The 12,035-nt window shown below is 52.1% G+C and overlaps 1 protein-coding gene across 1 annotated transcript in view; it reads right to left on the reverse strand.

Annotated features, from left to right (window-relative positions):
• TGFBI (transforming growth factor, beta-induced, 68kDa) overlaps window positions 1-12,035 on the reverse strand; it is a 34,289-nt gene that overhangs the window by 3,925 nt on the left and 18,329 nt on the right. The window contains exons 7-13 of the mRNA XM_010844479.1: window positions 9,824-9,965; window positions 6,618-6,830; window positions 5,643-5,780; window positions 4,902-5,047; window positions 3,937-4,073; window positions 2,981-3,111; window positions 472-596 (exon numbers count right to left, since the gene is read on the reverse strand). Coding sequence (XP_010842781.1) covers window positions 472-596; window positions 2,981-3,111; window positions 3,937-4,073; window positions 4,902-5,047; window positions 5,643-5,780; window positions 6,618-6,830; window positions 9,824-9,965 — 1,032 coding nt within the window. The remainder of the gene's footprint in view (window positions 1-471; window positions 597-2,980; window positions 3,112-3,936; window positions 4,074-4,901; window positions 5,048-5,642; window positions 5,781-6,617; window positions 6,831-9,823; window positions 9,966-12,035) is intronic.

Below are 12,035 nucleotides of genomic sequence, written 5' to 3' on the forward strand. Positions count from 1 at the left end.
TCTAAGGCGGCCCCAAAGGGGAATGGGTATCATCAATGTGCAGAGTGAGGGAAGGGGCACAGATCAAGTATCAGAAGAAAAGCCTCTTTTTTTTTTTCTTCTGGGCTGGTTAGGTTCATGGTACAGCTCAGTGAGGCCCTGGACTTGGGGGTGATGGAGTGGGAATGGATCTTTCAAGACATGTAAGTATTGCTTATCAGTTCCTTAAGAGGGGGTTATATTTAATAGCTTCTCTCAGATGCCAATCAGATGCTTTTTTCCCCTGCAAATCTGGAAGTGCTTATTCATGCCTAAGCACAATCTCCCTTAATTTCTTCGGAAGACTCTTTTTTCTTTTCTGATAAAATGCACTCAGAGATTCAAGATGCACCTTAAACACAGCGTGTGTCTAATGCCATCCTTGGGATGAGCTGTGTCCCAGAGCCCCAGTGGCAGGGCACTGCCAGCCCTTTAAATGTTACACACACTCACTGAGCTGACTTCCAGCTTGTCGCCTTGGAGAGACTTCAGCCGCACCAGGGCCCCAATGCCTCCGCTGACCAGGATTTCATCGCCAACGTGGTATTTCAGGATGTTGGCAAGCTCCTTGGCATTGCCTGCAGGTGTGTGGGAAAAGAAAGCAGAGTTAATCCTAAGGCTGGTAACTGGTGTGGTCAAGGAGGGCCCAAAGGAGAAGATGCAGGTGGTCACCCCTGTAACTGAGAACCCCCTGCCCAGGTAATAAGCACTTATTGAGCACCTACTGTTTGCTCAGCCCTCTACTCCATCATTTGCATAATGATCAGGGGAACAAGTCATATGACAGTGGCCATGAAGCTACTCGTGCATTTGACGGGCTGCTAGGTTAAGTACACGCTTCTGCGATGTTGAGAAGGAGTTAATCCATACTCCTCTATGAGTGTGACTCATGTTTCCATGACTAAATAGTTGCTTGGAAAGCCAGGGGTCTTTCCAGCACCGGCATCTGAGACATTTCATCATCAGCATGGCTCCCAACAGTTATAACACAGCAGTGAAATGTTTACACATTCTGCCCTCAAATGAATATTCTGAGACGGCTGTTTCCTGAAGGGAGAACTTAAAAAGAGTCGACAGCTGCAGTCTGGAGGAGCTATGGAGCCGACGAGGTCAGGGCCGAGGGGGGTATCCCTCCACGGCGTCCCTCCTCATCACGTCTCAGCATTCTTTCCAGCCCACATCAGCTTCTCCACCAACTGGGGAAAGCAGCCAATTGCTCATAAAGGTGCACAGGCATTTCCCCAATTAAGTGTGGGAGGCAATTCTTAAAGCCGCCAGCTGCCCTTGCAGCTTCGTCATGGCCTCCCCAATACTCATATTACCAGCCAAGTGGCTGGATACCCCCAGGGCTCATGGATGGCTATTTTCAGCATCTTGAAACTGAGAACAGAGGAAGCTTGAAAGCACTGTGGGGAGTTCACTTGGTTATTGACAAATTCACATGAGTGCCATGGGATGGAGCCATCAGGTACCAAGTGATTTCCAAACACCCACAGCTTCGAGCTGACAAGTTACTCTTCCACAAAAATACAGCCTGGAGGTGCCGAGCTGAGTTGGCTCCTGGGGTGGGAGGGATCTCCTCCTTTAGAGATCTTTAACATCTGGGTCAACCTCGGACACCTGGATGGGCACCATCACCCCTCGGCATGCTGGGGTCTAATCCTGCCTGCAAGCCTGGGGGAGGGCACGTTTGGGGAGCCTTGCCCAAGCCCTCCCTCAGCTCCTGCACAACTGAAAATGAAAGGCAAGCCGAGCAGGCTGGGCCACCTGGGGAATATTCCACTCTTGCTGAACAGAGAGAGAATGGAAAGTTTACGTTCAGAATGAACTCCTGTCTCCTCTGGAACACATGTCAGCACTGTAGACACAGGCATTCATTTAGCAGTAAAGAAAATTGAATGGGACACAGACTCAGTTCACAGCTGTCAGAGCTTTCTATTCTCCACTCAGGAGTGGGGGCGGGGGGTGGTATAGATGATATGGGCCCCAAAGTTTGGCCAAGGTCCTTCCTCCTCCTCCTCAGGCTCACCTTTCTATGCTGGGGGGGAAGTCTGGTTCCCAGGCACGCATCAGCATACACACCGCAAGCCCACCCCACCTCCCATCATCATGGCCGTGATGCCGTTACTGATGGGGGACGCGTGCTCAACACCACAGGCAATGTTTATTGAATCCTCACAACACTCTAAGCAAGGTATTCTTACCACTCTTACTTTTCTAATGGGAAAACTGAGGCCCAGAGACACTAAGCAACTTGTTAGAGGTCACTTAGCTGGTAAATGCCAGAGTCAGGGTTTGACCTGCTTTTGGGTAATCCAGGAGCCCAAGCTCCTAACCACTAGGCTGTCTCTCAAACATCCCAACTCAACTGCTCAGGGCCCTGACTAGCTTCTTGGTAAAGCTTTCATCTCCAGGAGGGGTACATGGTGGTGTAGGGCAATGGCTTCATGAGCAGCTCCTCACAGATCCTCAGGGGAAGACATGCCTGCTGATTGGGCTGGTTGTCACCTACCCTCCGTTCCTTTCTACTCTTCTCCATCTTGTTTGCTGCCCAGACAGGCTGACCACTGTGAAATGCATCATTCAGGCTCCCTTGTCCTCATGCAACCAGCTGCCAGGAGGTTGCTGAGGGAGGCTGTAGCACCTAGACGCCCCCTTGCCATGCCTCTGACCCCAGCAGTATGTGGTTGTCCTGTGCCCCTCGTCCTAGGGTCTCCCGGGTCATGCCCTCCCCTAGTCACCCTCTTCCTCAAGCACCCCCAGGTCTGCAGTGATAAACATCAAAAGGTCTTATCACCCCTTTGTATCATCACCCTTTCCTGGTCCCTTAACCCTGCCCACACCTCTGCAAATAATCTTAAATTCTTTTCCGTCAAACCCTTTGCCAATGGTCTCCTGCTGGAATCCTGACCGATATGATTACTTTAGAAAAGTTGACAAATGTACTTAGGTGGGTCTTTACCCATGAGTTTGTTCAGTTCTCCACGGGGCAAGGCTTGGAAGGCTTCATTGGTAGGAGCGAAGACTGTGTAGACTCCTTCCCGGTTGAGGGTCTCGGTCAACCCTGCAGACTGGATGGCGGCCACCAGCATGCTGTGGATACACACACGGAACATGTCACCTGCCAGTGGGCGCAGGGGGTCATCATGTGCCCAAATCCCGCACCACTATGGGCAGGTGGAGCCCACAGCATTGGCATTCACACCCTTGTTGGGTTTTGTACAAACAGGGAGCAATCCCAGTCTGCATCTCCTCTCCATGAATGCAAAGCTCAGTGAAAAGCCATAAGTCATCAGCCAGAGGGGGAAGGAGGAAGGGAGAGGTCAGAGCAGGACTGACCTACAGACTGATCGAGCCACAAGGGCCCTGGGGGATGTGATTCTTGGGGCTGGGGGGTGTGGCAAAGGGTGGGTGGTCTCCCAGGTTCTTATGCAGGTGGCTGAACTCGGTGGCAGGAACCACTTGATGTCACGGCACCCAGTGGTGAGTCAACAGGTCAGAAATGGAGGGAGCAAGGCAAGGAAACAGAGCGCCGCAGGGAGTCTGGGAAGGAGAGGCCAGGAAACTGCCAGGGCCTGGAAGCTGACGCTTCACAGGGCAACTCCTTATGGGCACAGGGCCAGGCATGCTCGGCTTCCCTGGCAGAAGTGGGAAGCTTTCCTTGAACTTGGGAATAAAAGGGCAGCCCCTCCCTGTCCCCATGGACTTGAAGAATACCCTCCAGAAGCAACCCTTCTCAACCTAAGCTTTCAAGGTGACCCTCATCCTTTCTGAATCCCTGGCCAGGGAGGTCACATCAGTGCATGGCCAGTGTTCATTAAACCTCTGAGGGTGGGAAGCTTGACAGACAACTGGCACCCAGCGTCCTGCCCTAGCATGACCATGCGGCAGAAATCCCCTGGGGACAGGGCCAGTTACCTGAAACGATTGTCCCCCTTCAGGACGTCCATGACAGTCCCCATTGGAGGGGTCAGCATCCGGTCCATGGTGAACAGGGTCCCGTATCTCCCCCTCTTGTCATGGGCTGCGATGCAGCTGTTCTCAATGCACAGGCTCTGTAAAAGGGGCAGAGAAAGGCCAGGTTACCCGCTACCCAAAGCAGGGGCCTCCCGATTTGTTCAGGGCATATGGTGGTGGCTTCATCCACAGAGATCAGTGAATATATATGGGTTGCAGCCTTAAGACTAGGATAAAAGGATGTGCTTTCTCCAAGAAAGAAAAAAATAAAAATGGTGTTCCTTAAGGTAAGAAGAGCCATCGAGGCCCCAAGAAATTTACAGACAGGGTTAATCATGAGATTATTATGTGACACGAGAGGGCCATTGACAGTGATCAAATGAAGTGACAGTCTACTGATCTGAACAAATGACAACCATCTTTAGCCAAATGGTGCAGGCTGGTCCTGAGCAAGGGCTGTTGTATTGTACTTCCTGTTTGCTATGCCAGGGTAATAGGTGGGTTTGAAGAGAGAGAAGAAACAGTTGAAGAGAGAAGAGAAGCTTTTGGATCAAGGAGGGCTGTATGGTTAGTTCAGGTGACTTCTCTTCACAAAAGCTAAGAAGGATCCAAACCCTCCACACCTCCTCCCTTTGTTCATCACTCTGGGGTCAGGGTGGACAGCTGCTTACCCAGCCAGGCCAGTCAGATGTGCAATTCATTCCCAAAGGCCTCCACAAAAGGGGGTTAGACACATTTGGCAAAACCCCATTTTGATACTTTGATATCAGATAGTCTTTCTAAAATTCATTCCTTCCTTATTAGAAACTAGTTCTCAGGCAAGCTCCTACTTATTAAGCACTTTTTTGTTTTTTTAAACACTAATATAACTTCCATTGCTTGGAGCTGAGATAAAGAAACAGCGTGATTTAGGACCCAGAATTTACATTACGATAAACGAAAACTCTCAGTTTCCTGCCGCCCAGAGTGTCCAGGGTCTGTCCGTGGTACAGATACTTGGAGGCCAGCTGATCTTTAATCATGTGGTTCAGAAGCAAATTCTTTGTCCGGGCATTAATCGGAGGGGTTCCATCTGCAAGAGAAGGCGTGGTCAGGTCCAGAAACTAACTCTGGAAATGAAGAGAATCAGAGACCATGCAGCAGAAAGCCTGATCCCCCTTTTGGAAGTGGAGACTGAGAAATCCGGCAAGGCTGCCAATATTCCTTAACATCTGGCATCTTCTGAGAATTAAAAAAAAAAAAAAAAAGTTCGAGCTCATCAAGTGTGTTTGGAATTTTGCCCTAAGAGGGAAGGGAAGGCCTGGACACAACTTGGCCCTTCTCTGCCTTCTCCATGGCCATGGTTCAGCTGTATCCTCACTATGACCTCCCGACTGTCACAGTGGCAATCGACCTCGCAAAGAGAATGACAAGGGAGCACTCTGCTTTCCCGACAGACGCACACTTCAATTCCGAGGACCAGATCCCCACATGCATCCTCTGCTCTGCCAAATGAAACAGCAGTGCCTCTTCACTTTCTGGTGAAGTCACATCTGCTTTCGGCTGAGCTGGTTGGAAGCACGAACGGTCCATGGGGAGCTATAAATCTGGCAGGGTGCCGCGAAGGTGACAGCAGAGGGGCGGTTGCCCCCAGGGACACATGTGCCAGGCTGCCTTCCCCATGATACCTTTGAAGACAGAATTCATGGGGGCCAGGAGGGTCAACCGCTCATTTCCGGAGAGATGAGAGCTGAGGCCAGCTTGTCGGAAAAGGTCAATGGCTGTGGAAACATCGGAGTCTGCAGCCAACTCAAATAGCGTCTTGGCTACAAGGAAGGAGAAAGTGGGTTCAAAAGTTAAAAGTACTGTTTTCATTTACCATTCATCCACCCCAGAGTATGACATACATCAGCAGGAATGTCATCTCTTGAGTCAACAACCCCTCTAAAACACTGCTGGGGCACAGAAGGTTTGTGACATCAGGGGAATGGTCCCCCAGAAAACCTTGCTTGATGGGGAAGTGCAATGAGGCTCGGGTGGGCAGGGGGCCTCTGTCCCAGCTCTTGGTCAGGGTCTTGTCTGCTGCTGGGGAGGAAGAAAGCACATGGTCTGTGCCATGGCTTCTGAAGAGCTGACAATGCCAGTGACCACACCCATGGAAAGCTTTCTTCTGGGTTGGTTTTTCCTCTGTGAAATCCTTTCATTTCTTAGGAGTAGAACTCCCTGGAAATCCAAGATGGCACAAAGATGCTGAATGGAACCCAAGCCAAAGTCCACTCATCCTTTTCTCCCTGGGCCAGTGACCCTAGGATGCTTGGGCACAACTGAGAAAGCAAACGCTCTGAGGTCAGCAAATGGCCTTCTGTGCCCAACCAGAACAGGCAGAGCTTCTGAAAGGCTCCTGTGGTTGAGCCTCCCTAGACACTTTCCATGGCTCTCCCCGGCTCACAAGATAAAGCCTGGACTCCCAAGCCTGCAGCTCTAGATTCTTCACAATCTGGCAAAACCTGCCAGGTACCCAGGCCATCTCTCCTGGGATGCTGTGAGCCAGGTGCAGGCAGGGAAACAGCTCCCAAGATCCCTGAATTCCCCTAGGCACACCACCATGGGTGGCACAGGGGACAGAGGACCGGACAGGCCAAGGCCCCCGAGGCATGGCTCACCTGAGTCAGGGATGAGCAGCTCGTCGATGAAGTGGATCACCCCGTTGGTGGCCAGGACGTCTTTATTGGAGATGATGGGTTTCCCGTTGATTGTGAGCATGTCCCCGCTGCAGCCCACCTCCAGTGTGGTGCCCTCCAGGGTCTCCAAGGACAACCCTGCCACAATGGCTTCGGCACACATGGCCGATTTCAGGATGTGGTTGTTAAGCAGATCTGGGGGCCGAACAGGATACAGGTCAAGTCAGTACCAGCCAGGCTGACCTCAGGTGTCACCTCGCTGCCTGCCCACAACTGGGAGGATTCCATCATCTCTGAGGCTAACAATCAGATGAGCCTGGGGCACCACACAGACTGGATCCTTCTCCTCCTCACTTCCTAGCCTAGCCTCTAAAACTAGCCAGGGCTCTGTGGTCAGACTGCCTGAGTTCGAATCTCACCTCAGCCACTTAGCAGCTGTGGGACCCGGGGCGAGTCACTGAGTCTCTCTGAGTCTCAACTTCCTCACTGGTCAACAGGAAGCATGCACAGCATTCATCTCTTTGGGCTGGTGTAAGGATGACATGAAGCTAAATCTAAGCACCCAGCACAGTGCCTGACGACAGAGTATATGCCCAACAAATGCTAGTGATTAGGTGGCGCTAGTGGTAAAGAACTCATCTCCAAAGGCAGGAGAGGTAAGAGATGTGGATTTGATCCCTGGGTCAGGAAGATCTGCTGAATGAGGGCATGGCAACCCACTCCAGTATTCTTGCCTGGAGAATTCTGTGGACAGAGGAGCCTGACGGGCTGCAGTCCACAGGGTCACAAGGGTCGGATGTGATGGAAGCAACTTAGCCCACAGCACGCACCTGAACTTCAGGGTGAATTCTCTTATGTGTATCTGAACCACCCGGATGGAAAACCTCAAATGTGTTTACCGTGGGATATTTTTTATCTACTGATCTTTCATAAAAATGAAGTGTGGTAGGAAAAGATGAAAAACTGTAGCATGTGAAAGTTCTGAATCATCTGAAGATCTTGTTTGTGTTTATTTGAACCCAATTCCCTGGTGGCTCAGACAGTAAAGAGTCTGCCTGCAATGTGGAAGCCCCGGGTTTGATCCCTGGGTCACAAAGATCCCCAGGAAACGGGCATGGCAACCCACCACAGTATTTCTGCTTGGAAAATCCCATGGACAGAGGAGCCTAGCAGGCTACAGTCCATGGAGTTGCAAAGAGTCAGACACGACTGAATGACAATCACAAACACAAGGGTCTGCTTAGTTGCTGTGGTCTGCGAGAGGTTGGGGGTAGTGATCAGCAAGCCATGGTCTCTGCTGCCCCACTCACCCCACCAGTAAATCAAAAATAGAATCGTGCTTGTTCAAGTGCCGCTTTGGCATTAGGGCAGGGGCTGGGGGTGCTGAGGCTACAAGGAACGGTGGAGGGAGATGTGGCCAGCCCCTGCCAGGCAGAGCTCGTTCCGGGACTGGGGGTCATGGGGGCCCTCTGTCTTGTGTTCTCAACACAGAGGCAAGTTTCAATGTGTCCTGAGTGTGGGAACCAAAACCACAGTGTCACACACAGGAGGAAGCTCTGAGACCCAGCACAAGTGCTGAAGGCCAAGAAGACCAGCACGGACCCGTTTCAGCCAGTGGGGAAAACAAAGGACTGCAAGACTGCTATGGGAACTAGGCCTTGGGGATTGAGTTTCTCCGGAAAGGAAGGGAAGGCTAGGGTGGGGTGGGGGCACATGACGAGAGGGTGAGCCAGGCCAAGGCTGGAAGCCAGTCTGCCAATGGGCACACCACCCCAGGGCCACTCCTCACCTGTCTGCTAGCCCGCTAATAACCAGCCTTCTGTAAGGTGGACCAGGACTGCCTGCCTTGGCACTTGCCACCACAGCCCCTCACACGGGCCCTGGCTTTGAGCAGTTTCCTGAGCAGGAAAAGGCAGGAGTGCAAAGGGGATAAACCTGGGGAGTTTTCTCACTTTATAAGAAGGTGTTCTGATACAAAAATAAAAAGGTACTTGGTACAAAACATGTTTTAGGGGGAAAACAGTTCTAAATAAAAAGCTAAAATGCTGCGCTGCACCCAAGTCCCATCTCCTAGGAAGCCTTCAGGACCCTCAGGTTGCGGGAGCCACCCCACCCCCACCCCCACCCCCCGCCTTCCTCATCCCTGTGACCTTGGGAGCATCTCCATCAATGCACTCAGCACATCAGATTCCAATGACCTGCTTTTAAGCCGTCACACCAACTAGGCTTAACCTTCCCTGACCTGGACCGCATTCACTTTGGCAGCCTGGATTCCTGGCCCCACAATGTCTGGACACAACAGCTCCCCATCTGTGCTTTTAGAAATGTGCCCTTTTCCATCCCTATAGAGCTGCAAGGAGAACGTTTTACATTTATGGGGTGTCTGAAATGCATTAGGCGTTTTATACAGCACATTTCAAAGGTGGGTTTAAATAGATTCAAAAGAAGTGAAGTCATCCCTGGATTATATTTGGGAGGAGCAAGTGTGGTTGGAGGGTTGGGGTACACAGGGGACTGGGGGCCTACTTCCCTTTGCAGGGAACTCGGGGACCCACAGGCAGCGTCTTAGGAGTCCTGGAGTTGGGGAAGGGTGGCAGAGCCTGGCCTCCCCTTCTAACCTCCCACACAAGCTTGGTCCTTCACCCTCCTCTAGGAGTAACCAATGCTCCACCTAACTTACCAGCCTGAGAAGGTGAGGAAGGATGAAGAATGAAGACGAAGCAAAGAAGAATCAAGAGCTGACTGTTACTGGTTTTTAATTATAATTTTGGACTATCCCTGAGGCCCTTGGCCAGACACAGGAAGAATTCAAGGGTCAGCATGATGATTCCATTTCAAAGATGCCAGGACAGACCACCCCCTCCCCACATCTCCAAGCTGCTGCCCACGCTGGCAGCCTTGCCCTGGCTTTGATCATCTGGGCCTTTAACTCTTCCTGACTCTGGCCAGACCTTACTTTGGACCTCCAGCAATGCATCCTTCCTCAGCCCAGCTGTCCCCCTAGACAAGGCTGCTGGACTCCTTATTGGCCCCTCTGACCAGGGTTCTGCTCTGACCTCTGCGGAAACAGGGCCAGCTGGGAGCAATGGGACAGGATGACAGGTGGCACGTCTACTTGGACAAGAACCAGCCTGGGGCTCAGTCTGCCTACTCTAATGAGGCAGCAGCAGCAGCTCCGGGGTGCTCACCTCTCAGGGCCTCTGGGTCCCCCAGGATCCGGTTCAGGGTCTCAGCAGGGATCTTCTCGAAGGCCTCATTGGTCGGGGCCAAGAGTGTGTACTGGCCGTCACCTTCGAGCAGGGTGTTGAGCCCTGATGCAGCCACGGCAGCCTGTGGGCAGAGAGCAGATGGGGCGTTCCCTGAGGGCTCTGGGAATCTCCGCACACTAGAGGCACACGAGGTCTCACCAGTGCCCCTCTGGAGGGCTCCCGGCTTTTGCAGAAGCCCCAGATGTAAAGACCGAACCAGGGCTCATTTCTCCCCATCCCTCCGGTGAGCTCTGCCCACTCTGGTCATCCTTGGCTGCTGCCCTCTTTTCCTCCTTTCCAACCCTGGGCCTTGGACCTGCAGCATTCCCTCTGCCCTTCCCTTGCTTTTCTGACTCCTATTCCTTCTTTGGGCTTTGACTGAAATGTCATTTCTCTAGATGGTCAGCTTGGCATTGCCCTCCATCCCTACCCCAGCCTGCCCCCCCTACTACCCCCTGATGAAAACAAGTACCTTTCTATTAGACACACTTGCACAGCTTGCTGTCCTCATGTTGCAATTCAGTCATTGGGTGATGATTATTTGTGTGAGCTCTGTTAGCGTAAGGATGACATAACTCCTCTCTACAGAGCAAGCAGATGGCTCTTCTAAAAGCATCCTACTGCTATCAGGATAAGCCACAGTCCTCGCTCAGTCTCCAAGGCCCCACAGGGTTTGGCCCCTCCAGCCTGGCCGCTCCTACCTTACCTGTTGGCTCCCTAGTGCTCTTCACTCAGTCCTGCAGGCCTCCTTGCTCGCCCTGCTTCTGAGCCTTACTTCCCCTCTCCCTTCTACCAACTTAGCTTTTGTCCCCATGTCTCATATAACTGGCCATTTCCAATGTTCAGGCCTCAGCTCAAAAGTCACCTCTTCCAGACAGACCTTCCTGGACCAACTAGACCCTATGGGTCTCCCCTGCTCACCACTCACCGCCTGACTTCACAGCACTTAGCACCATCTGTGACGGCCTTGTCTGTTTCTTGTCTGTGTCCCCCAAGAATGTAAATGCCAGTGAAGACAGAACTTTGACTTATTCTCCTCTATTCCTCTGAACACACTAGGGAAGTAGCAGGGGCTTAATGAGTACATGTCAGCAGAAGGAAAGACGGGTATTAAGGAGAGCCAAAGGGAAGAAGAAAGCAAGGAATATTTGCAAAACCTGAACAGTAAGAGGAGGTTACTCAGTGGGGACCAGCCGCCGCTAATCAAAAGCTGTGCCACCAAGTCTGTGGGAACAGCAGCCCCCTGCAGACCCCCAACCTTTGAGTGACCCAGAAGGAAGGCAGGGGAAGAGGGTGGACAGTGAGGTCCCCAGGAACCCCCAGAGCCTCCTCCTGAGTTTACTCAAGTGCCAGCCCAGCCTGGGGGTGTTTGTCTCTCTGTGTTGGAGATCTCCAGGGGAGGAACCACCCCACTCCCACTTGGCATCCTTTGTGGTCAGGAAGTTGTCCTTGAATCAGGGCAAAAACCCTGACGGGGCAGCCTGTGCTAACTTCCTCTGGGCAGCTGTGGCTAAGAGGAACGCCCGCCTGCCACCACAGCTGTTAGATAAATGCCTGCTGGCAGCAGGGCCGGAGCAGCGTTCTGGGACCCAGAGCAGGCAGAAGCCAAGCCAGATGTCAGTTCCCAGGCTCCCATGTCTATACTCGTGGCCTCTCTGCTGGTCTGGGCTCCAAGGAAACAGGGGGTATGAATGGAACAAGGATCCCGTGGTGGGGACATGTGATCCAGAAGACCATGCAGCCTGAAAGGCCATTTCTCTAGTCCCACAGGTAAACACCAGCATCTGGCAGGAGGAGCTTCCCACTCCGGAACACATAATGCATTCCCAGGCTGCAGAACTGCTGCAGCCACGATCTTGGAACTTTCCAGGAGAGTCAAGGAAAAGAAACTTTACAAGGGAGAAGTCCGGCAGGGGAATGTTCCCAGCACAAGATTATGATGTCTTCCTATGGTCAACCTGACCACCTGATTAGTGAATTCACCATGTTTATAGGCAACAAGTCCATTCTGAAGGAGATCAGCCATGGGATTTCTTTGGAAGGAATGATGCTAAAGCTGAAACTCCAGTACTTTGGCCACCTCATTCAAAGAGTTGACTCATTGGAAAAGACTCTGATGCTGGAAGGGATTGGGGGCAAGAGGAGAAGGGGA

The sequence above is a fragment of the Bison bison genome, unplaced genomic scaffold (genome assembly GCF_000754665.1).
Source record: "Bison bison bison isolate TAMUID 2011002044 unplaced genomic scaffold, Bison_UMD1.0 scf7180017864203, whole genome shotgun sequence".
NCBI classification, from domain to species: Eukaryota; Metazoa; Chordata; class Mammalia; order Artiodactyla; family Bovidae; genus Bison; species Bison bison.